Source organism: Crotalus tigris, unplaced genomic scaffold (assembly GCF_016545835.1).
Source record: "Crotalus tigris isolate CLP2741 ecotype Arizona unplaced genomic scaffold, ASM1654583v1 scf7180000023830.6690815, whole genome shotgun sequence".
NCBI lineage: Eukaryota > Metazoa > Chordata > Lepidosauria > Squamata > Viperidae > Crotalus > Crotalus tigris.
In genome coordinates, this window is record NW_024100214.1 from 6306956 (window position 1) to 6334872 (window position 27917).

The window sequence follows — 27917 nt, forward strand, 5'->3', positions numbered from 1 at the left end:
GCAGCCGGACTCCCTCCTCGCGACCGCACTAGGCCCTTGGCAGCGATTGAGAAGAGCGAAAGGCATGTGCCCTCCCCGCGAGGAGCATGCCAATCCGAAAGGTGGTTCTCTCTGATTGGCTGTCATTGGTCAATGAAATTTCCCTCCGATCTGTAATATAAACATCACGCAGAGGGCGAGAGAGTTTTGTGGTTTCCGCGTTCTTCTCTGTCGCGCCGTAGGAGCTCTCCGCTGGTGGAAAAAAAAAAAAAGGTAATGATTTGTCCTTTTTCTGGAGTGATTTTAACTCGTAGAAGAGAGTGAGTTAGCTGAGCTGAAGTTGCTTCCACCCAGATGAAGGGAAAAAAAAAGCCACTTTCTTATTCTAGGTGGGTATTTTCACTTTTTCGGTGTCTAGCCGGCGCAAGAGGTTTTGCGGCTATGAGCTGCTTTTTCGGTACGGCGTCCAATTATTACATTTTTTAAAAAATGAAACTCAATTTAAATTATCCGATTAAATTATGAAAAAGAAAAAAAGCGTCCTGAAAATGCATTTGCAAACAGCCGAAAACAGTGCAACATCGGAGCAACATCTTTGTATACCTGACTCACAACGCCCCCCCCCCAGGTAGCAGGTGTAGAGATTTGGTTTATCTGCAGCCTAGAAGAACTAGGTGTGATCTGCTTGTCGGTTGCTCCAGGAAGCAAAGTAGATTTGCCCTGCATTTTCCCTGTTGCAGTTGCATCAACACCTGGGAAGAATTTGGATGCAAGTGGTGATAAAAAGTAACCATGAGGTGGGGGAGAATGCTAAGTGTATTGCTTTATATAGTTCTGCAGATTGTATGCAAGAAAAGTTCTTGTTTGCTGGTAGGAGACCTGCTTAATGTTCTCTAAGTAATGTGCATATGAATGGGCTATTAAGTCAGTTTGCAACCAAAATACTTTTTTCTCTGGGGAAAGAAGTAGAATTTTGGAGTTTTATTTGCTGCTAAGTTAAAGATTATTTTCACCAGCATTTGTGCTGATGGAAAGTGATCTCTGTGCTACTAAAACAGTTGTGTCCGATTGTTTGTAACCTTCAATTGGTTGTTTCAGTTGTTGCTATATGATCCACTGAAATGTGCATCATATGTAAGGTGACCAACCGTCCTCCTTTAGGGAGGACAGTCCTCCTTTTGTAAGTTGTCCTCCCTCGAAAAGTGTCCTCCTACATGTCCTCCTTTTCAATATTTGAAGATTAATCTGCAGGGCATTTTCTCTCTCATAGAAAGCTCAGAATGGCGTTCCGGCACCTTTTTTTGATGGGTTTTTTTTTCAATTTTTGCATGAGCTGTGCTACTTCCGCCAAAACACCCAGCTGGCAAACTTTGCACATGCAAGTTGTCTGTATTATTGTTGCAATGAATAAAATGTTTCTTTTATTTATGATATTTTTTTCTTCAATTTATTTGTGTCCTTTTCATTGTAAAAAAGTTGGTCAATATGGCAACAGTCTTTGAATCAACATACTTCAGATGGGTTAACTTACAGAATGCATCAAAAATCCAGGACCTATGACTACTGTGGGATTGAAATTGGATAATTGTGGCCACTTCATTATGTGATCATCATTTTCAGTGCTCCCTGCCAGCTTCTTACAAGGAAAATCAATGAGAAAGTTACTCCTGCTCTCTCTGCTCTTTTGCCTGCCAGTAATCATTCTGTTTCTCTATTTAAGTAAGGAAATACCTTTGAAACAGTAACCCAGCAGGGCACAGATTGTTTAGTAGTACAAGGTAACATTTCCTGCTTTCATTATCAATCTTTGAATCTCCTGTAGTTCCAGTGGTTGAAGGAGGGGGATGATGAAATATGAATCATGCAAATGATGTAAGTTATGTATTATAGGGATTTTTCCCTGTAACAATGATTGTGTGGTGGGTTGGGCTGAGAGAGAATGCGACTGGTCCAAACTCACCCAGCCAGTTAGGTATGCCCAGGCCTGGACTAGAACTCACAGTCTCCTGGTATAGTAGGTGTGGGTAATGATTTAGAAAGATTGTGAAGGATTGCAAAACCTTTTTATTAATGGATTTTGTGAGTCTGTTATATAGAGACTAAAAACATCTTGTCACTATGGGCTTCTACCATACCAAACAGGAATTTTCATCTATTTGAGGCAGGTTTTGTTCAGTAAATATTTATATTTTTCCCTTCTGCAATTCCTTCAAGATCAACTTTCAATTTGAGGAAATAAACATACAATATGGTCAAAACAGTCAAAACCTAAAAATAGCTTGAAATTATCATTAACATTTCACAGTGTAAAAGGTGAGGTTTTTTTTAAAAAAAACATCTTCACGATATATCAGTATGACCTCAAAGTAAATTTCAAGCAAGAGTCCCACAGAAAGTGAGATGTCTGAATCCTCATCATCTGCTATCCCCTCAAAAATCTGGAAGAGAACGTGCAGTAGCAATTATTTTGGTGGTCAAACAGGTTGATGCCTTTCAAGGCACAGGCATTTTGGCTAATGAGCCCTTAGGTACAGCAAGATATTTCAATTTTTGAAAAACACTTGAAGCATGTATTCATATACATTGTGTGGGGATGCAATTATTTGAAGTTTAAGGGATGGAGTGTGTTAGATGAGGACTTCGTAGATCTGATCAATAGAGTTGGACCCTTATGTGATGCAAAGTCCAATCTACCCCAGTGTAATAGTAGTAGAAGACCTCCTCATTTGACTCTCAGTCTAAACCGAAGTCCCTGTTATGAAACTCCTCAACTTAGTACTTATCATTTGAAAACTATGCTTCGTGATATAGGCTGGCTCAGAAATCTGGAAATTGGGACTCAATATGGCTGAATGGTTGGAAAAGGCTGACATAGGAAGCATCACCACTATTGACAAGGACAGCGAGTTTGATTCCCCTAGTCCAGGGGTGTCAAACTCAATGTCACATGACGTGTCGCGACGCATGACTTTTTTTCCATTGACGGCAATGGGGTGGGCATGGTTTTGCCATAACGCATCTGGCCCGCAGGCCGGCAGTTTGACATCCCTGCCCTTATTCCATCTAGAGTAGGTGCATAGTGGCTTTTCTTCAGATCGTATAGACTAAGCTTTGGGTGTACTTGCAGCCTTGTTGAAATTGTGACTGAGCACTTTCTAGAAGGAATGTGATTCTTGAATGAATTCAATCTGCCTTAGTGATAAGTTCACTGAGCTAACTATTGCAATATGATGTATGCCAAGTTTTATTATCTTATCAAATGTATATAGATGCTATATCTCCATTCTGGGCAGTGAACAAAATGAAAAGAGACATTCATTAAAAGCCAAAGTCCAATTAAAGGTGCATCAAGGCTCAATAAAAACACAAAAGCAGGAGGATTATTATAGAGCAATATTGGGGGCTGTCTTGGGACAGTTTTTTCCACCTACATGTGCACCAATGGAGAGAAGGCTTTGAGTGCTTTCCCTGCATGAGATTAGTCATGGGATGTAGATAGACAGTCTTCCTCTGGGGAAAGCCCAGGTTTTGTAGCATCCTGCCTTTAGAGCTAAACTTTGCTATTTCTTCTAGGTATTTCATATTACTTATTTATTAATCATTGCTAATTAAACAGTTGATGTCAGTTTTTGTTGGCTTATTTTGAACGGGCTGCCATGATACTGTGAAAAACATTTATTTTGCTCTGGTGCGAAGATTTTTATTCTGGTCTGAAATGATTGACTTCTGTATTTCTAAAACTGCCCAGAGTATTAAAAAAGTTTAGAATGTGATATGGAAGATGAATCTGAAGCCTACTTGGCTATGAAGACGTGTAATAAAAATTCAAAAACCAGTAATTAACAAGGTTATGTCATCTGGTTGTTGTTTTGGAACAGGTTCTCCCTGGAGGGGTCTTCCATTAATCCATAAGTTACTTGATGTAAAAAAGAGAGAATTCTTTCATATTTCATCTGACAGCTACACAATGGCAGCATCTGCAAATAAGGGGTAAGTGCTTCTTGGGTAGAATTCTAAAACAATAACAATAAAAATGTACGTGTGGGCAAAGGAAAAGTGGGCTTGTGTATCTTTACTTTTATTTATACACAGTGCTTTTCAGCTAGTGAATAGTATGATAAATCTGTCAATAAAGCCAAGCACTTCTCTTTTCTGTAAATAAGAGCTTTTGACCTAAATTACATTGAGAGGAAGAAAAAAAAGCAAAACAAGAAGAGATCAGGACTTCTTTATTAAAGCTTTTGGAAGTAAATTCAATAGCATTTTCTTCCCTGTAAATCTGCTTAGAATTTACAGCCTATAAATAACAAAATAACAAAGAACAAATAATGGTTTTTACAACTCCATGCTGATGTTAGGATGCTGATAGAAAGTGAACTCAATATACCATAAACTTGTGAGTCAGCTTAATATGTCAACGTAGTATCTAATGCAGAGGTCCCCAACCTTTTTTCCGTGGACCAGAGGGTGTGTGTTTTTGTGTACTGCCTGCATCCTGCAGATGGGGCTTTGCTTGTTTGCACGGACCGGTTTCTGGCGTGCCGTGGCTCTATGCCAGTCCACAGATTGGGGGTTGGGAGCCCCTGCCCTAGGGTTCTGCATTTATACTACTGAGTTGGTTGCAAGTCACATCACTTGTGTGGGGATGCATATTTAATATTTTGCCCTCCTCCTACAGATACAGTTGATTGTGTCTATTCTATTTTAGGTGAATCTGAAAGTCCTCATATGCACACTATTGCAATCTTGGCCAACTTAGTATTTTCCACGTATCTTAGACTAGAGCTCCCACTTGCCCTAATGGTATTGCTTTCCTGTCAGGTAGTTGGTGGGTTGTAGTCTAATAATGACACTAGATTGGGGAAGGTTGCATAGTAGCAAGCAGTTTGTGGCTCCACAATCTCCATGCTGCAGCTTGTGCTTCTACGTAGCAACTGGAAATGTTGGGTTTTAGATCAAAAAGAGGACTAAATAATGAGCATTACATTGTAAAACGTGGGGGATTTACAAGTGCCATAATTCTGCACTGATGTAATTAGTGTAGTATAAGTTATTTATTAATGATTAGGATAATGATTAGGAAGACTACGTTACTGCCCGTGTTATTTCTGGGGAGTTACTGATATAGAAAACTATTATTTTTCACCTATCTAAATCTGATTTCACTACTGGGTACTATGGCTCTGTAGCTATGTGGCTTTGAAGGGGAGAAAGTGATTGTACACAATAGTGTACAATACTGTCAATACTCCCTTAAATCAAATATATCTCTCCTTAGGATAGTAGAGTACCAGCCAGACTAGCTCAGGAAAAAGCATAGTTTCTTCCTAATCGTTGACAATTGCTCAGGGAACATCCCTTCCACAATTGCATAACTCTACTGTGTCAAATTAATGATTTGTTCTTCTTTTGTCTGCAAAGTCACTCCCTTACTGCAGTCAAGCAGTAGTTAAATGTTCCAGGATAGGTAAATTAACATCCACAAGATAAACAAATTCAAGTACAACTTCAAAATAAGCACAACATGTAACATGCCATGTTTATCTGTTGACATTTTTCAACCTTTGATTAAGGATCAAGTGAAAGTAGCAGAATTTAGCTGATCCTGAAAAAGTTTAACAAAAGTAGGCCTGTTTAGTACTGTATGTGGATGAAAAAACATCAAGACATTCGAGACTAGATAAGGAGGTTGAAAAACATTCCAAAGTAGTGACAAGCCATATCTGTATTGTTCTCAAAAGAAGAATGAATGTTGTCTGTTGCATCAAGTGTTAAGCTTGGTTTGAGGGGAGAAAAAGTACTGGTATTAAGTTAGAGAAGATTGCTATATTGTATATTATGACTCTCAGATTCACCTAAAATGAACAGAATGATCCAATCAGGCTATGCCATGAAAAAGTGCAGTTTTGTAAAGTTCAGGGAAGAAATATTTGATTCTGGCTTCTTTATTTGAAAACCCTATTACGACAGCTACACTTCCTTTTCTTAATTGGAGGTTTTATCGTTTTGCCTGAAGTCTGCAATGAGAGATTTTGGAGATCACCCTCCATGTCGACTTACAGTCATTTCTGTTGTGGCAATTCTTGGCTATAGTTTTCAAGGAGTAAAATTCTTCTATTTCCTCACTCAGGAATCCTAAAAAAGTTGGGTTTTTTGACTGGTTGATTGAACAGATCAACAGTGGAATCTACACGGGTTTGGAGTGGACAGACAAGAATCACACAGAGTTTTGTATCCCTTGGAAACATTATTCAAAGAGGGATCTTGTGGCAGATGATTATAAGATTTTCAGGGTATGAACATCTTCTGCTCAAAATGTTTATGTGTATATGTTTGCCATACCAAACTGTACTCTCTTCTGTAACCATTTCAAGCTTCTAATATTTTAAATAGATCGTGATGTAAGCCTGTGCAGATTGGACTTACTCACTGATGCTGAAAGAAACCAACCTAGTAATTTTTCTGAAAGCTTTGCTATATAAATGAAGAATCCATTTTACTCAAACATCCCTAGTATAAATAGCAACTTGTGGTTCCATTTAGCTGACAGATTACTTTAAAAACGTCTAGATACATGTAGGCAGCGGCAGCCCATTTTTGCACCCCATGGCGCGGCGTCCTGTTTTTGCTCCCCGCAGCCGCAGTGCTAGCACAAATGAGGGGGTATGCATACACACATGCATGCATTGGCCAGCCTATCCCATGGCCCGGTGGCCAGCAGGCCATGGTCCATTATCGGGCCACAGCCCACAGGTTGGGGACCCCTCTTCTAGGTTGCTTCTCTCCTTGATTAGTTTCCATCCATTGCTTCTTATCCTGCCTTCAGATGTTTTGGAGAATAGGTTGAGCCCCACTTCTTTGTGGCAGCCCCTGAGATGTTGGAACACTGCTATCATAGCATCCTAGTCCTTCTTTTCATTAAACTAAATATACCCAATTCCTGCAACTGTTCTTTGTATGTTTTATCCTCCAGTCTCTTAAACATCTTCGTTGCTCTTCTCTGCACTCTGATATATTTTTTATATTATGGTGACCAAAATTGGATGCAATATTCCAGGTGTGGTCTTAATCAAGGCATTATAAAGCGATATTAACACTTAATGTGATCTTGGTTCTACCCCTCTATTAATGCAGCTTAGAACTGTATTGGCTTTTTTGGCAGCTACAGCATGTTGCTGGATAAAGGAGAAAGGGTTGGAGTAGCAATGTCTGATAGTTTAATGAAAACCATTTCTGAGTAAAGTAGTATTTTAATCTTCATTCTCACTGTAGTTGAGTTCAGAAACTGCCCACAAGCAAGGACCTGTTATTTACAATGGGTGGAGAGTTCTTATTGGTACGTGTGGAAACTTTGCTCCCATTCTGAATAGGAGATATTTCTCTCAGTGTACATTATTTATTTTATTTAAAGAAAGTTTTATTAAAGTTTATTGTAGCATAAAATACAATGCAAATACAGATTAAAAAGGAGGAAGTACAGGGTAAAAAGGGAGAGAAGATTCTGATTTCCAATTCTTTTCAACACAATAAAATATTAATACATTTATGACTTCAACTTTTTACACTACCTGTTATTATTACAAGCCAGTTCTATAACTACACAATTATTAAATATTCAAACCAAATTCTAAATTTTAGTTTTTTTCTATCTCAAGCATAAAAATCAGAAGCAATATCCCAATAAAAACTAACAAAATAAAATCTTTGTTTAAATCAGGTGACATCACCATTTTTCCAAATCCATTTTGCCCCTGATATATATTTCTATTTAACTTATTAATCTTTTTAAACTATAATCATCTCTTTAACAAAAATCACCATACTTTTTCAAATACTTTAACCTTAAGAGGAAAACTCTTTTATATTCATTTTAAAATCTTAAGCGTTTCTTAAGAAAGTTCCACCTTTGTAAGTAAAACAATTAATTCTAATGCATCTTTTAAACTTTCAACATACATACATTCAATAATATTTTACAAACTTAGGAATTATTCAAGCATTATAAAAAGAAACAAAATGATTGCAACCCCGCCTTCCAGTTTATGGACGACTTGTCTATTTCAGAGCATTGCTATATAGCAGTGATGGCGAACTTTTTAAGAGACTGAGTGCCCAAACTGCAACCCAAAACCACTTATGTATCGTCGAGTGCCGGATGGGTGTGGCCTATTGGGTGGACGTGGCCCATTAGGTGGGCGTGACTGCGGTGATAATGGCAGACTGGGTGGGACTAAAAAGTTCAATCAATCAATTCCAACTTTGCAAGATCTTTTTTTTTCCCACGAGAAGTTGAAATTGACTGATAGAACCTTTTTTTTTTTTTTTTTGCACACGGCAGCGGAGGCCTAAAGCAAAAAGGTTTTATAAAACCCAGCTGAAGGCCTAGGACTGGGGCGATGGTGTGCGTGCCCACAGGGAGGGCTCTGAGTGCCGCCTCTGGTACCCGTGCCATAGGTTCGCCACCACTGCTATATAAAGAATCTTGTGGGATGATTCTGGGACTCTCTCTTAGCAAGAAAGTCATAAAAACTTAAGAAACTCAGTTCCCTGTATGTAAATTTAAAAATCTTTGGTCTGGAAAGGACTTTCCCAAGTAGTCAGTTGGCTATATTCATCGGTAGTCAGTGTACATGACCCCTTTGAGACAGTAACTAATACAAAATATGCAAGTTCTTATCATCACTTCTCACCACGGTGTGCTTCTCATCTGGTTTACCATCTCCCAGTTACTTCTTTAAAAAAAGGTTAGTTGCACAAGAATAGTCTTCTCCAATCTGGCATTCTCCAGATATTGGATACTTGCATTTTTGAGAACTCAGAAGGGCATAAAATTTGGCACATTAGAAAGGGCACAAAATTGGGAAAGGCTATACATGAGCAAAGTACATAATGAAATAACATCTCTAGTTGCCTGTTTGATACACTCTTACCTTTTATCAAATTTGGGGATATTTGTCTTTTTAATTAATTTCTGATTGTCCTATTCCTGATTTGCTGGATCAGGAATTGGACAAGGTGGGACCAGATGTTTCATTGAATGTTTACGTTTTCATCTCTCTATTTTTTGTCTGTTTTCATGTGAAAAGGCATGGGCTATGTATAGCAAAAAATATAATAAAACAACTCCTAGTAAATGGAAACTCAACTTCCGCTGTGCCATGAACAGTACGAAGAGATTTGAAGAACTGGTGTCAGATAAACCTGACTTTCACAAATACAGAATCATCCCCCTGAAACCAAAAACTGAATCAACAGCTAACCTCTCTTCGAGTACAAGTAAGACTTCTTGTATTATATTATTAAGCCAGAAGGATGCAATTTCCTGTGTATAAGAAATAATGAAAAAAGTTACGAGTCTGAAGTTTTGAAAGGCTATCATTTAAAAATAAATGGTGGATATTCATATTATTCTAAGCTAACTTTGCCAAGCATTATCTTAGAGAATGCTATAACAATGACTGTGTATATTAGGGCTCTTCAAACTTTGCCCTTTTATGACTTGTGGACTTGTGGCATGCTGGCTGAAGAATTCTGGGAGTTGAAGTCCACAAGTCATAAAAGGACCAAGTTTGAAGACCCCTGGTATATATCATAGATCAGCAACTACATCTTAAAGTATTTCGATTTTCTAGAACCCTTTCATATATGAAAATTTGCAGTGGTACAGGACTGGATTTTTGAAATAAGATTGCCAATTATTAGGCAATGTGCAATAAGTATACTTCAGTTTAGGAAGTGTGAATTAAGATGGTATGTTTGGGACTGGAATGAACCAAGAGAGTGAACCAACTTCATAGCTTGTCTTTGTTACACAAAGATTCCTCTTGTCCCAGTGATGGGAGCTCTGATGTGTCAGGATTGTGAAATCCAAATAAGTGAGCTTGGAGGTGATCCTCCTGAGGGGGAGTATGGTATTTTCAAGTACATACAAAACTGTGCAATTTGAGTATCAGCTTTTAAAAACTAAGCTTAAGCACTGCTGAGTGGGGCTAACAATCAGCATATTGGCAAAGTAGCTCTGCTGATGTGAATCCAACTGCCAGAGAGAAATTAGAATTATACAACATGCTTTCTTGACTCAAAAAACATTAACTAATCACCCAAACTGAATAAGAGTTGGTGATAGAAGCCCAATATATTACTAGTGCATGGAATGCTAGGTGATATTACTTGTGACTCAGTATAGCTTATGCTCAACGAAAAAATATTTGAATTTAATTCTTAATAAGTAAAACAGAAAATTCTCAATATCTCAATAACAATATTCTTTGCTGTTATCCTCTTTTTAAGATAATGGGAGTGACCATGAAGCTCAAGCATTGCATTTCAGTCCATACAGTGAAGAATGTCCACCTCTGCACCAATCTGCACAGTTGTGCCAGGTACAGAATTGTAGCCCTTGCTGTGATGACTGGATTTGAGAAGGCAGAGGAGCCACTGAAAACATGAAGTTTTGGAATTAGTCAACATTGATAGTAAATTGTATGAAAAAAAATCACTGAATGAATTCATAACAAATAATCTATGCTGACAAAACTGAAAAGCATACGGATACAGAGATTATGGGGATATTTACAGGACTGGAGAAACCCCCGTCTCTAGAGAAACAGCATCTTAAACAATTTGTGACTTATTTAAAATGGAAAGCAACAACAACAACAAAATACAGGATACAGTGAAGTCTTGAAGTCAGACTAGTTCCTGATCTATCTTTCTGTTTAACCTAGAGATCTAATATTTATCAATAATCTAAGTTTTTACCAGGTTCAATCTTGCCTGACTTTTTAAAACAATTCAAAGTCAGAGAGATGCTGCTGTTTGTCTGTTTTATCATATACGTGAGGTATATTTCAAGGAAAATAAATCACGTGCAACATCTTCTCCCAGAACCATTCAAGGCCTTGTGAAGTGCTGTTCCTTTGCCTTCTCTTGCTGCCATTGTTTTATAGCTTAAAAAGTGGTTTTAAGTGTCTGAAGAATTTTTTCTTCATTGTAAAACACTAGCAAATTATATTAGTATCTTGTTATTGGAAGACTTTACAGGACTGATTAAATGTAAACACCCAAGTATCTTTTTAGGCATGTGGATTGGAAGCATCCTTGATTCTATGGTTTTTAAGAAACTTTTCATCCAAGAATTTTCTAGAACTTCCATCTACTGGTGCTTAAACTGTGATAATTTTTAGATGTGAAACCAAAAGTTATTCTTGTTTTAATCAGATTGTACTAAGAATATAAAAGCTATGTTGCCCAGAAACTTAGTTTAAATGTTTGTCCACTGAATTCTTTTCTATGGAGGATACATTATATTTTGGTATTAGAATGTGCTATTGAAGACACAATACAATCATTTTGTTGATTTGGGTGCTTATTAGATTGTTTTAGTCTGGGCTGTCTGGCTGATATTAATGTTTTTATCAGTTTTAATGTGCTAAGAGTCTGCTAGAATGACTGCCAATCCATTTTAATTAAATAATTAATCTGGAGATGTTCAGAGTCTAGGTAGAAAGAATGTTTAGAAACCCCTGGTAATCTAGAAATTGCCTTATGCTAACCCAATAATCCTTTGGGTCAAGTATTATTGACATGGATTGGCACCATCTGTGTAGTAATTTAGACTGAAATCTTTGCTCACCCTTCCTTACTGGACATGATAAGGGTGAAATTTGAGGCCATCTACATGCCAAGTGTACATTTACTATTGAGTTGTCATACCAGGAACTGTCATCTTAAATTCCTAATGGACTAAATATTTTCAAGTCCCATGCTTTTTCAAGAGGCAACTGGACTTTCTTGTTTTTCTTTGAAGATGTTTCACTTCTCATCCAAGAAGCTTCTTCAGCCCTGATTTTCAAGGAGGACCTTTGCTCTCCCTTTTACTTTTTCATGAAAAAAATCCACAGCAGTTTCCTGCCTAGTAGAAGTGAACAATCTGATTCATATAGATTTGAAGTGGGAGATATGAACTACACACTTTTAAATCTGTGGTTTTGATAGCAATAATTCTTGGATCCCTCCTGCATAATATTGAGGTAACTTAATTTGGAAGACCTGAGGTAGCTTTTGTGGCACTTTAAGTTGAGAGTGAATTGATTACTGAAAAATGTGGCAGTGTCATGGGGTAAGCTCTAAGTGTACTATCAAGGCAGGTCGACTGGCATATAATGAACATTTTCACATGGTATTTCTCCGTATGTGCAGCAAAACCTTTCGTCTGGTTCACAGCTGGAAATTGATGCTGCTTTTCAAACTTTGACACTGGAAAATGGAATGCCAGGTAAAGTTGTGGGTACTCACTTATTTCTACAAGAGTTGGCTGGGATAGGGGCTTTGATCATCTTGACTAGACTGCGATGAAACATGTTTAATAATAACAAGTACAAATGTGCCCATTTTCACTGCCACAGTTCAACTGGAACCACAGTTGCAGGCAACTTTATGCCTGTGAAATGGTGAAATATCCTTTTCTTTTAATTATTAAAGCTTACATCTGGTTTTCAAAATTAGGAATTTGGGCTGCCAATTATATCTACTAATGCCTATTGCTGCATGATTGAATTATTGAAAGGAAGGAAAGTGGGAAAACCTTTTAATTTGTAGTATACTTCTTAGACTTAATCTGTTGTTATTACTGAACACTATTTGGCCAAGATGAGAATGTATTTTATTGATAACTCCTGAAGAGACTATATTGGTTCAGCTCCATTGGATCATTTGTTAACAAAAGTTTTTGAGAAAGACTATAGATGCAGCTGCAAAGTAATCTTGGACAGAGCAAATTTAGATAAAATCCCTTTTTGGTCAAATTTCAGACTCGTGGTTGTATGATCACGTTGGTAGATGATTTTTATTTGGACCTGGATGCCCGAGTGCATCCCTCTTAGTCCTATTTAATTTCTTAGAAGTGTTCATTACCATGAATTCTGGTATTCTTTTGGACCCCCTGCAATGTGTGGGAATTGATTGCATTCTGCACCAGTGTTACTTCCTACCCATTTTCAGGTTTAGTCAGTTGTGATGGGGATGAGCAGTTGAGTTCCTGGATGCTTGTCCATGGGTTTCCACAGGGTTCATGTATCTCCCTTACATTTTTCAAAATATCTACCTGAAACACATGGCTGAAGTCCTTCTATTTGGAGTAAGCAAATATTATGCTGATGATATCCAGTTAAATATCTTCACCCAGAGCCAGACAGGAGGTACAGTGAGTCTCCTACCCAATGTCTAGAGCTAATCAGGGACAGAATGGGATGAAGTATTCTGACACTGGGCTTCCTCTACCCAAATGCATAATTGATTATGATATTTGCCATTGGCTTTTCCTTTGTTAACGCACATGTGCAGACAGTTAACAACCATTACAATCCAATAGTGTAGCTTGCAGAGATTCCCCAAGAATTTACATTATATTACATTTAATGTTGATAAAGTCAGTAGGCTAAGTAAGTTTATTGCATACGTGTTATTGCAAAAATCTTGTTAACGGTGGATCTTAATGTATGTGTAGGTTCTGCAGTGCCAAATGAGAATGCAGCAGGCAGTTTTTACCAGACCAGTGATGATATGCTCCAGTGGATTATTCAGGAGTCCCAACTGAATCTGACTGAAACGTTGCAGGTCTCACGGGCCCCAACAGTAACCACAGATTCCAGTAATCCTATAGGTAAGTCTAAACATAGACTTTAAACAATGAATCACAAAATTACAGAAGTGGAAGGGATCTTGAAGTTTTATCTAGTCCATCTTCCTGCTTAGTGCAGGATGCAGTAGAGTGTCTCTGACAGGGATGAAGACCTTTTTAAAAAAATAATTTTATTTAATATATAAAATACAAAGAAAAATAGAAATAAGATATTAAGGGAGGGAAAAGGAAAGGGGAAGAGAAGGTGTGAAGTACAAGGCAAAAGAAAAAAAAGGTGTTGACTTCCAACTCTTCAGCACAGTACAAAATAAAAGCACTCTAGCCTCAACTTTTTGTTTTTACACATTATTATATAACTAGCCATTTCTATAACATGGAAATCTATCTAATCGACAAAGCCAGAGTCAGAATTATTTTTTTTTTCGTCACAAGCACAAAATCCAGAAGTGGTATCCGAATGAAAAGCATACTCAAGTATATTCTCCTCTTTAAATAGAATGATCAATTTAGTCATTCCTGCTTTATCTCCCTTGCTGTGGAAGTGGTATGTATTTCTATTTGCACCTAATAATCTTTATAAACTATCACCATTTTTATTAACAAAGTTAACTATATACTTTCAAATTCTTTGACCTTACTAGGAAAAGAACTTTTTTTTTCCACCACGCCCTTTTTTTTAAAAAAGAAAAATGCTAAACTTTCATTAAATACTTTTCTAAAATCAAAACTTTCTAATACTTTTTTTCTTCTTTAACTTCTTAACAAACAGGCTTTGAACTTCAATATTGAATTTAGCTCCAAACTACCCTTATAGAATAATATCTTTTTTTTCTTCCTTTTATAAACATATAAAAGTTTTCTTTAAACTAGTACATCATTTTCTTTAACTTTCTCTTAGTACAAGTAGTCTCAAATACATTTTCAAAAACATTTTTCATACTTTAAAAATTACTATATATATAATTTTCAAATTTTTGATAAAGACTTTCTTCCAGTTATAAATATCAAGCAAAGAAAATCCATCCTACTTCCAGTGTTGATGGTTTAAGTCATTCCTTCCAGGTTATCGTCATAGAGCAAAATCTTTTTTTTCTCTAGAAGTTTTACCCGGAGGTTGTAGGCCTTTTTATCACGGAATCATCAGCCTTGTTAATGTCCTTAAAGAGAAAGTCCAAATTTGTCTTTTTTCTTCTTTCAGTTGTATTGAGAATTTTATATTTACGCCATAATAATGAAAGTTAATAGCAGGTTCTTCCAAAACTGCAATGAGCTGCTTTGCATTTTCTGCCTTTTCAACTACTTGTGAAGTTTCAACTACTTGTGAAGTTGTCTTGGTAATATGATAGCATTCTCCACATGTTTGCATCTCAATAATTTGAGAGGATTTTTTTATTATCCTTAAAGCACAGCTGGTCAGCGAATTGGCAAATTTTATTTAAAGACCTTTCAACTATTTCTCTAATAATCTGTTCCACCATCTTGGCTTCCACTTTTATCAGAAACTTTTTGCCACCCACAGCAGAGAAGACCAGGCTACAAGTTACTACAATATTAAACTAAAATCACAGCCTTCATTCTTTATATGTCTCCGTCAGCTTTTTTTCTTCTTCACCACACTTCCTTATTTGGCTTGCCTTAGCAGCCTTCTTCCTTATTGTTTAAGGCAAAGAAAAATCGCTAAAATGGCATGAGTCTTCAAAAAGGCACAACAGGCTGTAACTAAAAAGAGCCTTTTTTTAACTTGGCTTGAAAAGAATAATAGTGTTTGAAGGTGATTAAGAAGGGAAACACCTTCATGGGGTTGTTGTGGCAAAGGGGCTTGCATAACTCAATGAAGCTATGAGCTATGCTGTGCAGGGCTACCCAAGACATAGCAGAGAGTTCTGACAAAATGTGATCCACCAGAGAAGGAAATGGCAACCCACTCCAGTATCTTTGCCATGAAAACCCCATGGATAGTACCAAAAGGCTGGAGAAGAGCCTAATGCTGGGAAAGATTGAGGGCAATAAAGAAGGGGACGACAGAGAATGAGGTGGCTGTATGGAGTCACTGAAGCAGTAGGAGTGAGCTTAAATGGACTCCAGAAGATGGTAGAGGACAGGAAGGCCTGGAGAAATGTTGTCCATGGGGTCATGATGGGTCGGACACAACTTTGCAACTAACAACAAGAAGAGAAAGGCGCAACTTACTGACCATTTGAAATGTGGATTTCAAGTGTCGGCTTCTTCAACCCCAAACAGATTGTAGCCCCCCCCCCAGCTTTTGGCATGCAGATTGCTTTGTACGAACTCCAGAAGCCGTCTGCCAGCTTACAGCTGTTTTGGAGGGTTCTGAGGGAAAGTTTTTCGACCCACACTGACTGGGTGGGTCTTAAAAACTGAAGGAATGCCAAGTCCCTTCAGTTAAAAGGTTGAGGAGCTACACCCCAGGGAAAAATCCTTCAGAGATCTTTCTCTGGGCATGTCACCCAGTTGGCCATCTTCCCGTAAGTCCAGCATCATATCAAGCATTTTTTTCCCCTGTATAGTAAACACTCCCATGTTCTTTAATAATTCCTGTTTGATCACTCACTGAAATGTTTCTTGGGCCAATCATTTATACTCTTGCGTTCTGGGCTGTCTCTTTGGCTCCATTAAATTAAGCATGTAATGCCTTTATGCTAGGTTTTATCCAAAAGAAACAAAGAGAGTCTTATGGAGAAGACCAGTGGCTGGAGAACATATATTAAGAAGAGCTGTCTACAAAACTCTTTTTATCATCTGTTTTTCCTATCTGTAATAAAGGCTGTAGATTCTTTCTGCTGGTTACCTTGTTTTATTTTTCTAAATACACCAGGGAATGCTGTTTTATATGAGCAAAGAAGTTCCTCTGAAGCCCCTCAGGTCACCCAAAATGACTGCTTACCTACAGGGAATGGAGTAGTGGTTGAACCTGTGGCAATTAACTATTACCAAGAAGGACCCCAGTGGCTACCTGCAAACCCAACAAATCAGATTTCCCAGTCAACCGTTGCTTTTCCAGTGTCACATGCTCAACAAAACTTCCCTGGTACTAATCAATTTAATCAAGTGGGTGAGTAAAGTATTCTGCAGCATATCTAGATGAATTCAGCCCAAATGGAGGCCAAAACTTTCCTTAAATTGAATCACTGTAGTGGCTTAAATTCCTATTGACACTATCAAAAGATAGTTCCCCTCTTCCTAATTCCATTTGCCCAGACTTTGCAAGCTTATGAAAGGTGGGAGAGGAATGAAAAAAATCTAGGCTAATTGCTTGTCCAGCAAAGAGTGAGAGGTTACTTCATTGTCTCCTGACTCCCAATTAAACACTTCATACTTGGAGAGGAAACTTATCCTTCTAGGAAACTAGTAAGACAAATACAAACAAACAAAGGGCAGAGGCACTTTGTTAGTGAGTTGTTTAATAAGGCAGTGCAGAGAATGGCTGTTGTCACTGGAGACACGGCAAAATGGGTTCAAGAAGTGATAGGGCTACAGCAAGATCACACAATTTTCCTGATTTTTCTCTTATTTGGTTCATTAAAAGAAGTAAGTGATTTGGCTAAACCAAGCCTTATAAGGATTTACAAGTCATCTCACTTTTCACCAGTTTCGTGACTTCTTTGTATTCTTAGCAGGCATTTTACCACCTTTTGACTTGATAGCTTAATATAAAATATAAAATTACCAAACAAGACTTTTGCCTCTTTATCTGCATTTGTTTTCAAAACCATTCTAAGTAAGCAAATCTATATACAATATAATATATTCCTAACATAGATGTGTTTCTAACTTGTGTATTTCCTCTACCCTAGCCCCCGGATCCTATTACCTATTGACCACTGTGGATCTCTTTATTGTACTAGTGTACTTCAAACACTTCAGCCAGTCTTCTCCTAGTTTTGCCCAATGGTTCATAAATTCTAATTAGAGTCACTTGCACAGTCCCTCTTAGGTTTATCAGCCAACATTGTTCTGGATAAAAATGAACAAAACACAGTCCTTGCATCAGCAGCTAGAGGTATCTAACCCATGTTGCCATTGAGGACTTTTAACAATGCCTCCACTGCTTAGCTTCGTTTCCCCCAAACTCTCTCTGATGTTGACATGCCTCCCTTTGCCATTCCCCCAGCAAAATAAAGGTTTTGTGTCCATTGAACAAGAAGTAGACCCATGTAAAGGTGGCTCAGTGGCTAAAATATAATACTTGTGACTTTTGATTTGAGAATAATGGTTCTTTCTCTTCCATCTTAGAAGAATCTGTCTGCGACACCAGTTGTTTTGTCACTAATATTTATCTGAATGAAGAGCCTCAAGATAATGGAATAGCAAACCAGGAAGCTCCAATGGAAGAGAGTGTATTTGTATCTTCAGCTACCTTCCCGACAGATGAACCAGCCATCAATAACGTTCCTTCTCAGGACCCTCTAGGTCAGTGAAATCATTTAATGTGGGCTCATGGAGGCAACTAATAAAAATACCTGAGCAGTAACAGCTAACCAAAAAAATATACCTTTTAAGTAGGGAGTAGGTTCCTTCCCAAACTCCTTTTACTGTCTTCTTTGTTTTCTGCTAATGCCTATTCAGAATGCGAGACTTGGCAGGCAAAAGGATGCTGAGTCTGCTTTCACTACACTGCGTACTCTCGTCTCTTGCAGAAACTGTCCCATGTACCATAGAGGTCTCTATCTACTACCATAACAAGCTGCAGGGCAAAGCAGAAGTAGACAACTGCATGTTCACCTACAACCAGGAGAACTACCACCTACCACACAATGCACAAGTCATAAAGTTTCCAAATCCAGAAGTGCTGACGGATCAGAAGCGAGTTCAACATACCTTGATTGCATTAAACACTGCAAGTTTATTATTATCTCAGAAAAACGGGAGGATCTGGGCCAAGCGACTTGGCACCTGTCAGGTCTTCCATGCATTCTCCAAGGAGCTGGACAATCCGTCTCAGGACCCTCCACGTAAATTACTGCCAAGGAATGTTGAAACGGAAATCTTCAACTATGAGCAGTTCCTTCAAGGTGAGGATCTAGAAATGAGGCAAAAAGTCTTATTTATTGAAAGGGCTGTGTGCAGTCTTGAGTGTTCAGATCAGGGGCTGTGTGACATCAGTGTTGAAATAATTAAAGAAAGGTAATTATAGGCAGTCCTCATCTTACAATCATTCGTTTAATGACTATTTGAAGTTACAGTGACACTGAAAAGATGATCTTATAACTGGTCCTTGAATTTATGGCTGTTACAGCTTCCCCACGATCACATGATCAAAATTTGAGCACTTGGCAACTGATCTATATTTACAACAATTGCAGCATCCTGGGGCCATGTGATTGGCTATTGGTGACCTTCCCTGGGGGCTTCCAAATCAAAGGGGGAAGCTAGTTTTGCCTAGTGATTGCAACAAAAAAAGAATGCAAAATCAGGTGCGACTCACTTAACAATCGGATTGCTTAGTGACAGAAATATCCGTCCCATTTGTGCTTGTAAATCGAGGACTAATTGTAAAATCTTTCTCAGCCATCTTCTGTTTAGTATTGTTACAGCTTTGCTATCACTGTTTTATGTCCTTAAAAATGGTTGTCTTATAAGACTTAATTTTGAGTTAATTGATACAGAACACCCCTGTCCCTGGCAATCTAAAAATTATAGGGTTATCAGTGCATGTAACATAGATGTGTGTGTGGACAAGAATATCAACCTTGCTGTCAAGCAAAATCAAACTTTTAATAGTGCCACACAAAGTGCACTAACCAAACAGGTGGTAAGAAAACAGGGGAACTCGAGCACCACACAGGTTATGTAGAAAGTAAACACAGGGTGAGTCATAAAGGACTCAAATGTCTATACACCAATGCACAGAGTATGAAAAATAAACAGGGTGAATTAGAAATTCAGGTAAATGAGGGCAGATATGATATTGCTGCCATTACAGAAACTTGGTGGGATGAAACCCACAAATGGAACATACAGCTAGAGGGATTTAAATTATTCAAAAGAAAGAGACCAAATAAAAGACAAGGTGGAGTTGCTCTCTATATAAGAAATAACTCCATCTCTACAGAAATAGAGCACAACAATGATGAAAACTGTCTTGAATGCATTTGAGTCAATATAAAAGGGGGGGAAATGACATTGCCATAGGTGTATACTATAGGCCACCCAACCAAACAGAGGAAATAGATGAACCTTTTGCTAGACAGCTAACTAAGGTATGTAGGAAGCACATCACAATAATAGTGGGGGACTTCAATTACCCTGATATCAACTGGGAAACAAACTCTGCACTAAGTGGAAGATCAAACAGATTCCTGACAAACCTAGCAGACAATTTTGTCTACCAAAAAGTAGAGAAGGGAACTAGGAGATTAGCCATATTGGATCTAATTCTCACTAACAGAGATGAAATGATAGAAGGTGTTGAAGCCACAGGAACCTTGGGGGGAAGTGATCATGCAATATTGGAATTCAACATTATGCAAGCACAAGCAATAGAACACAGTCAAACTAGAGTCTTGGACTTCAAGAGAGCTAATTTCAATAAACATAGAGAGGGCTTGGGAAGGATTCCATGGATGAGAATCCTCAAGGGGAAAACAACTCAAGAAGCTTGGGAAATTTTGAAGAGTGAGATAATAAAAGCCCAGTCTAACACAATACCAACGAAGAAGAAAAATAACAGCTCTCAAAAGAAATCAGCATGGCTGCATAAAGAACTCTCTGATAAATTGAAAGACAAAAAGGACAAGTATAACAAGTGGAAAGAGGGGCACATAACTAAGGCACAATATCAGCAAATAGCCTGGGCCTGTAAATAGCCTCACTGTAAAGTGAGGAAAGCTAAGACTCAAAATGAACTAAGGCTTGCGACAAAAGTCAAAAACAACAACAAAAGCTTCTTTCAACATGTAAAAAAAACAAGAAAAAAGTGAAGGAAATGATTGGTCCATTAGTGGGAGAAAACGGCAAGAAGGTGACAAGCAACAGGGAGAAAGCAGAACTATTTAACTCATTTTTTGCATCTGTCTTTACACAAAGGGAAAAAACAGTCCAACCTATCAAAAACTACCATAAAAAACAGATTAGAAACACAAGTTAAAATAGTCAAGAAAATGGTAAGTGAGCACCTGTCCAGCCTAGACGAGTTCAAATCACCAGGACCAGATGGATTACACCCCAAGGTTCTCAAGGAACTGGCAGATATGATCTCAGAACCACTGAACTATATTTTTCAAAGATCCTGGAGCATTGGGGAACTACCAGAGGACTGGAAAAGAGCTGATGTAGTTCCCATCTTCAAAAAAGGGAAAAAATAGATCCAGGAAACTACAGACCTATCAGCCTCAATACTTGGGAAGATTCTGGAAAAGATAAACAACGAATCAGCGAATACCTAGAGGCAAACAAAGTCATTACGAAAAGCCAACATGGGTTTGTCAAAAACAATCATGCCAGACAAATCTTATTGTATTCTTTGACCAAGTGACAAAATGAGTGGATCAGAGGAATGCTGTGGATATAATTTACTTGGACGTCATTAAGGCATTTGATAAAGTAGATCACAATCTACTACTTGATAAGATAGAAAAATGTGGTTTAGACAGCATCACCACCAGATGGATTCATAGCTGGCTGACCGGCTGTACTCAGTGTGTGGTCCTCAATGGAACCGCATCTACATGGAGGGAAGTGTGTAGTGGGATGCCCCAGGCATCTAGGCCCAGTGCTCTTCAACATCTTCATCAATGATCTGGACGAGGGGATAGATGGAGAACTCATCAAATTTGCAGACGACACCAAGCAGGCAGGAATAGCCAAAACTCCAGAAGATAGGCTTAAGATACAGAAGGATCTTGACAGACTTGTACACTGGGTGCTGTCTAACAAAATGAAATTCAATGGTGAAAAAAGTAAGGTTCTACATTTAGGCAAGAAAAACCAAATGCGCAGGTATAGTATAGGTGGTTCCTTGCTCAATAGTAAGAGGGAGAGGGATCTCGGAGTCCTAGTGGACAATCACTTAAATATGAGCCAGCAGTGTGCTGCAGCTGCCAAAAAGCCAACACAGTGCTAGGCTGCATTAACAGAGGAATAGAATCAAGATCATGTGAAGTATTAATACCTCTTTATAATGCCTTGGTAAGGCCACACTTGGAATACTGCATCCAGTTTTGGTCACCATGATGTAAAAAAGATGTTGAGACTCTAGAAAGAGTACAGAGAAGAGCAACAAAGATGATTAGGGGACTGGAGGCTAAAACATATAAGGAACGGTTGCTGGAATTGGGTTTGTCTGGTTTAATGAAGAGAAGGACGAGGGGGGACATGATAGCAGTATTCCAATATCTCAGGGGTTGCCACAAAGAAGAGGGAGTCAAACTATTCTCCAAAGCATCTGAAGGCAGGACAAGAAGCAACGGATGGAAACTAACTAAAGAGAGAAGCAACCTAGAACTAAGGAGAAATTTCCTGACAATTAGAACAATTAATCAGTGGAATAACCTGCCTCCAAAAGCTGTGAATGCTCCAATACTGGAAGTTTTTAAGAAGAGACTGAACAGCCATTTGTCTGAAATGGTATAGGGTTTCCTGCCTGAGCAGGGGATTGGACTAGATGATCTCCAAGGTCCCTTCCAAGTTGTTTATTATTATTATTATTATTATTATTATTATTATCGATCATCGCACAGTCAGCCAGATGTTCAGACTGGATTTGGCATTTTGTCTACCTATCGAGTCCTTACCCAGGACCTGGGATAGGTAGATGTGGATGTTTGATGGTATTACAGATATCGTCGCATGGAAGCAGTTCCTAATAAGGCCGCCTTTTGCAATTGACTAATAGCGAATTTGTCAATGCCAATTGTGTTCAAGTGGTGCTCCAGTTGTTTTGGGATTGCACCCAAGGAGCCTATGACTATTGGTACTACCCTTGCTTGTTTTTGCCACAGTCTTTCTATTTCTATTTGTAGGTCTTTGTATTTTGTTATCTTCTCCAGTTCTTTCTCTTCTATTCTGCTATCTGCAGGCACTGCCACGTCCACTATCCAGACTTTTTTGTCTTTCTTATCGACAATTGTTAAGTCTGGGGTGTTATGTTGCAGGTGCTTGTCTGTTTGAATTCTGAAGTCCCAGAGCAGTTTAATTTTATCATTTTCTATGACTTTCTCTATTTTATGATCCCACCAGTTTTTGCTTACAGGCAAATGATATTTTTTGCAGATCTTCCAATGCACCATTGTTGCTACTTTGTCATGCCGCTGCTTGTAATCAGTTTGTGCAATCTTCTTGCAACAGCTTATTATTATTATTATTATTATTATTATTATTATTATTATTATTATTATTATTTAGTAAAGACCTCTCAGTCCTCTAAGGCAGAGTTCCCAACCTTTCCGGGTTGGCAGCCAGGAGGGGGGGAAATGGAATGATTTTGTGGGAGAGACAGGCTCCTGTGCGTACCCGTGCATGAGCACCCATTGCTCAAGGAATGAGGCCGAGAGTACCCATGACGCTGGCGATTGGGCCAGGAGATTTTATGGTGGCATTTTGAGAGAGAGGTCAGAAGATTCCCCATAATATGCAATCAGATCTGGTAGGCTTGGTTAATGGGTTGTTGAGGACCAGAAGATTCTAGGTTTCTTCTTACTTAACCTTAGATTTTATTGTATTTATTTGCTCTGTTTTTCTGTTTATGAATTCATATGTTGGCTTAAATAGCTATGAATTCTGGATTTTTCTCTCTAATAGAACTGACTGAGTTCCGTAATGGTCAAAGAGGCTCGTCTCCTGATTATACCATTTATCTGTGTTTTGGACAGCGGTTTACCGCTGCCAGACCCAAGGAGTCCAAACTGATCTTGGTCAAGGTAAGGATATCGGTGTCAGGAAATTTACTGAAGATTGTCCAAGGTGATTTCTGTCTTCAAAGGGATCACAGTAGTGGACTTCAGTCTGTTGCCACCCCAGCATGATTTCCTCCTGAGGCCTGGATGGAAGGAAAGCATAGCCAAGTGGTTTTGTGGATGAGCCCTAAGAACTAAAACTGTGCAGCATTTGAGACTTGTCTCCAAAAGCTGCTATGGAGGGTGCAAGATTTCAAATACAATCCCCTCCCAGATTTCTTCAGCCAGAAAGTCCAGCTTCATTCAGATTGAGCTTGCTACAGTTGCATGTCTGGATTTGAACATCAAGCCTTACAGACTATAGATTATGGCACAGTTACCTTCCAGTTGGATTTGCAAGATTGCTCCAGGGGCAGAAGGTATACCAGGTAAAGAAGGGGAATCTTGCCCTATGATTTCAGTTCCTCAGTCAAATAGAAATAAATCGGCAACCCAGCATATTAAAATATCAGGTCATCTGTATTTTCAGGTTTCAAGAGGCTATCAATTTCAGCATACCCATATATCCAGTCTCACTGTCTCCTTTCTGTTCCTGTTTTTTTTCCCTAAAAATCCTGGAGTGCCACCCTTTTGAATCTTCCATTCAGTACACACCAGATTCTTCTCTGAAAAAAAATGGGCTTCCTATAATATTGATCAGAGGCAGCTTTATTTAACAAGGAAATATTCATTAAGCTCTCTGTAAATATTTTATATCTCTATAAATATTTCATACAGGTTGTTTATCTTTATCACAGTCTTTGACTAGCCTTTACAATAAAAGAGTACAATAAAAAGAGAAATAGTTTAATGCAGTAATTAGTTATTGGGGAAGAGAAAAAATAATAATAGGGCAATAAACAGAATATCTAATTAAAATTTTTGCACAGTTGTATAACATGGTGAAAATATTTTACCACCCTATAAGTGAGTATAGGATTAGCATCCTTTAAACGATAATAAACATAAAATTTATTTGTGTGATCCTTGTATTTGGAAATGATTAGGGCAATTAGAGCGTGTCTTGGAGCATCACAGAAAGGGTACCCTATGAGGACATGGGTAAAAAAAATTTCCTCCTTGGATCCACAGGGGCAAAGTCTTTGTGAATAGGTAGCCCCTTGAAATCTTCCCTCCAATAATAATAATAATAATAACAACAACAACAACTTTATTGTCACTTTGAATGTACACCAATCGGCATACATAAAAATGAAATTTCGTTGCATACAGCTCTCAAAGGGTCACCACCTCCGATATACACTCCTTGTTCGTGGCCAGCTCAAGTTTCAGATCGTCCATTTTAGTCTCTAGGGAGCAAACGATGGCAAACAGGACAGATGGAAATGGAGCTCTATGTGGATTAGCCCTCAAATTAGCTTGTATAACTGCACGACATGTATTCTTTGTTGGTACAGCAGTACTAGTTACAACCTGGGTGTCCCAAAAGCCACCAGATTCTGCTTAGGAAAATAAGGCTAATCTCTTAATCTCTTTATGCCCTTTTCACAAGTTTCCACCCTCTGCAAGGTCTCAATCACTAGTTGGATGCAAGCTTGTTTAGCCCATTGCTGGAAGGTTTTGCTACCGTGTGGATATTGCTGTCCCTTCATAGCAATAAACCACCTCTAGCATCTTCATCAATACAGTGGCATTTGCAGAGCATGTATGTGGTCCCCAGTCTCTTTCTTAATTCCCGCTGCCTTATAGGACTAGATAAGAACATTTAGATTTTGCTGCTGGAGTGAGTGGGAGATACAAACCACATAGCCTGTTGTTCTTCTTGCTGATGAACATTTTTTGTTCAGTTGTGCATCACTCATTTCTGTATTTGTCCGTTGTGGAAGGAGGGATTATTCAACTGTATTTATGTATTCATTCTGGAGCATCTAAGCTGCTTGTCTTGCATTCTTGGACTCGCTACTCTTTCTCCTTGTTCCCAGAATATCTAAAGTTAATCTGAAGCTAATTGGGAAAACTGACCTCTCTTCTGTTTTGTTTTTTTCTGAGCCCTCCTATTTCTAAGCAGGGGAGCCATTGTCAGTGAAACCATTTCAATTTTCTCCTAGAGAGTCAGTCTCATCCCTAAATAACTTTTTTTAGTGAAATGTATCTTTGCATACACTAACAATATTTATTGTCTTCTGTGTATCTTACAGCTGGTTCCAAATTTTTGTAAATATTGGCATGAATTCCTGCAGAGGGAAGGCTTCTCGTCCCTGAACAGCGAAACTGTGAGCCTCCAAATCTCCAACAGCCTCTTTGATATGGTAGAACAGCTTTCTACTATACTCATGCAGACTGACACGGCGCATTGAGTGTTTTGTTTTATATGCCAGTTAGTAGGTTTTTGCAAAGGATGAGGCTGGTTCCCTCTCATTTGTTTCACGGGCAGAAGTACTGTAATCTCTGGATTGCATCCCAGCCTTATATTAGGGCAGATAATCTCATAATTGGACTATTATTTATTGAGATAATCACACCCTGGGGATACAGATACTCTGCCATCTGAGATGAATTCTTTCCAAGAACTTATTGGAATGTACCTCTTGCTATGTGGCTTTATAAGAAGGATTCTTCTCTGCCAGTAATAATTGGATGTGGCACAAAGTTACGAAATTCTTGCAAGAACGTATTTTTATGTGATAAGAATTTCCAGATACTGCAGGGGTGAATTTAGATTCTGGAATGCACTTTTATCTCCTACTTTTTTGTAGGAAAAAACATTAAATGTACATACTAACCTGAAAGTCAACTGATTTACTTCCTTTCTCTGTGTTTCTCCAAACAAGACTATTCCCAAATGCTGTAGGAGAGGCTTAAAAGCAAGGTTTTGTATTTTCAGTCCTAAAAATAAAGAAACAAGCTTACAAAAGACTTATGTTCCTATGTAGGAATTGAGTTTATTGTCCACCCAGACGCTGCAGTTTTTAAATATTTGAAAAAAATATTTAAAAACTTCATTCAAGGCAAACATCTTGATTAATAAATTGTTTTAAGTGTATCAAGTTCCTTAGAAGTAGAAACATTAGAAGCTGTTCTCTCTTGTAATTCCAAGGGAGCTAATTGAAATAATTATTTATCTCTGGCACTCAACTTTGTATTATATTTTTCTATATTTTAACCTATTTACAAAAAAAAGCTGTTCAAAATCAGTATTGATTGGAGCAGCATATAAATCTTATAAGTAAATAAATAAACACTTTCATAGAAAAAGGAGCTTATGCAGCCCAAGGACAAGTGGCCATTTTTCTTTGTCTTCCAAAGCTACAATACAGGTAATCCTCGACTTATGACAGTAATGGAGCCTGCCCATTTTGGTCGTAAGGTGGGAGGACGTTAATTGAAACTCGTTAAGTGAAAGAGCCCTCATCATCCCAATGCAGACATTAAATGAATGTAAGGGTGAATGCAGGGGTCATTAAATGTGCATGGGATGCCTCAGGAATGTCTGCCTTGGGCCTCCCAGGGCCTCTCCCACCCCCTGAGATATCTCTGTGCTCTGCTTCCTTTTCTTGGAGTCCCCACAGGCATCTCCAGCCCTCACAACACCTTGCTTACCTTCCAGAGATATGCAGAATTCAGTCTTGTGGGCCATTTGGAGCAGCCATTTGCAAACTGACCTCGGCAAAGCAGCATTTCCCCCTCCTTCTGCCTTTCTGCATGGCCTCTTTAACTCAAAACAGGATAATGAGCCACAGTTTGTGCTTTGCAGTTTCTATATTTCCTCAAGAAAAAGTTTTAAAAGTGGGGGGGAACCAGAGCCTGTTGCAATGATAGGGAGAACAGACAATGAAGGTTTAAGTGTTAAAGGGGCGATGCAGACGAGGTCAGTTTGCAAATGGCTGCTCCACGTGGCCCAGTAAGAACGGCCCACAATACTGAATTCTGCAGATCTCCGGAGGGGTAAGCAAAGCATTGTGAGGGGTGAAATGGGGGGCAAAGCAGGCCCATGCCTTTGGGGACCCGCAGAGCAAGGATGGGGGGAGGGAAGAGATAGGTGGGCGTGCTGCAGCATCTCTGCAAAGTTATGAAGCCGTCCGGTCATTCGTATGTGCGAATGATCAGATAACTTTTCTAAAATTATTGTCTTCAAATCACGGTCGTACATGGCTTTTAGGAGGTCTGTTGTAACTTCGAACAGTCGCTAAATGATGTGTTGTACCTCGAGGATTACCTGTAATTTTCATAAGCCATTTGGAAATCCAGTATTGAAGAAATCTATACATGCTTTAAAGCAGTGGTTCTCAACCCGTAGGTCGGGACCCCGTTTGGGGTCGAACGACCATTCACGGGGGTCGCCAAACAACGCAGTCCGCCATTTTTTCCCCTTTTCCTTAGCTGTGCTACTCCCTTTTATTCTATTGGCTTTTGAAAGCCAATAGAATAGACTCTCTTGAATA

At 38.6% G+C, this 27917-nt stretch overlaps 1 protein-coding gene across 6 annotated transcripts; it reads left to right on the top strand.

The window, feature by feature from the left end:
• Window positions 1-27865, top strand: IRF7 (interferon regulatory factor 7). Of its 6 annotated transcripts, none has more exons than XR_005554053.1 (12): window positions 1-252; window positions 3858-3969; window positions 6110-6272; window positions 9066-9255; window positions 10270-10361; window positions 12181-12256; window positions 13487-13642; window positions 16458-16694; window positions 17876-18052; window positions 18280-18654; window positions 23381-23903; window positions 25674-25791. XR_005554053.1 is itself a non-coding variant. In XM_039322017.1 (12 exons), the coding sequence occupies exons 2-12, from the start codon at window positions 3947-3949 to the stop codon at window positions 25830-25832; spliced, it is 1767 nt and encodes a 588-aa protein (XP_039177951.1). In that variant the 5' UTR covers window positions 1-252; window positions 3858-3946; the 3' UTR covers window positions 25833-27865. The 6 variants fall into 6 exon arrangements, 5 of the variants coding, with proteins under 5 accessions (XP_039177951.1, XP_039177955.1, XP_039177954.1 ...); XM_039322017.1 differs by having other exon boundaries at window positions 23381-23499; window positions 25674-27865; XM_039322021.1 differs by having other exon boundaries at window positions 17879-18052; window positions 23381-23499; window positions 25674-27865.
• The last annotated feature ends 52 nt before the right edge of the window (window positions 27866-27917 follow it).

Bases quoted from the DNA above. Each gene is read 5' to 3' on its own strand.
- IRF7 (XM_039322017.1), top strand. From the start codon at position 3,947: ATGGCAGCATCTGCAAATAAGGG. The intron at 3,970-6,109 runs GTAAGTGCTTCT...TTCCTCACTCAG, and splicing joins GCAGCATCTGCAAATAAGGG to GAATCCTAAAAAAGTTGGGT. The intron at 13,643-16,457 runs GTAAGTCTAAAC...TAAATACACCAG, and splicing joins AGATTCCAGTAATCCTATAG to GGAATGCTGTTTTATATGAG.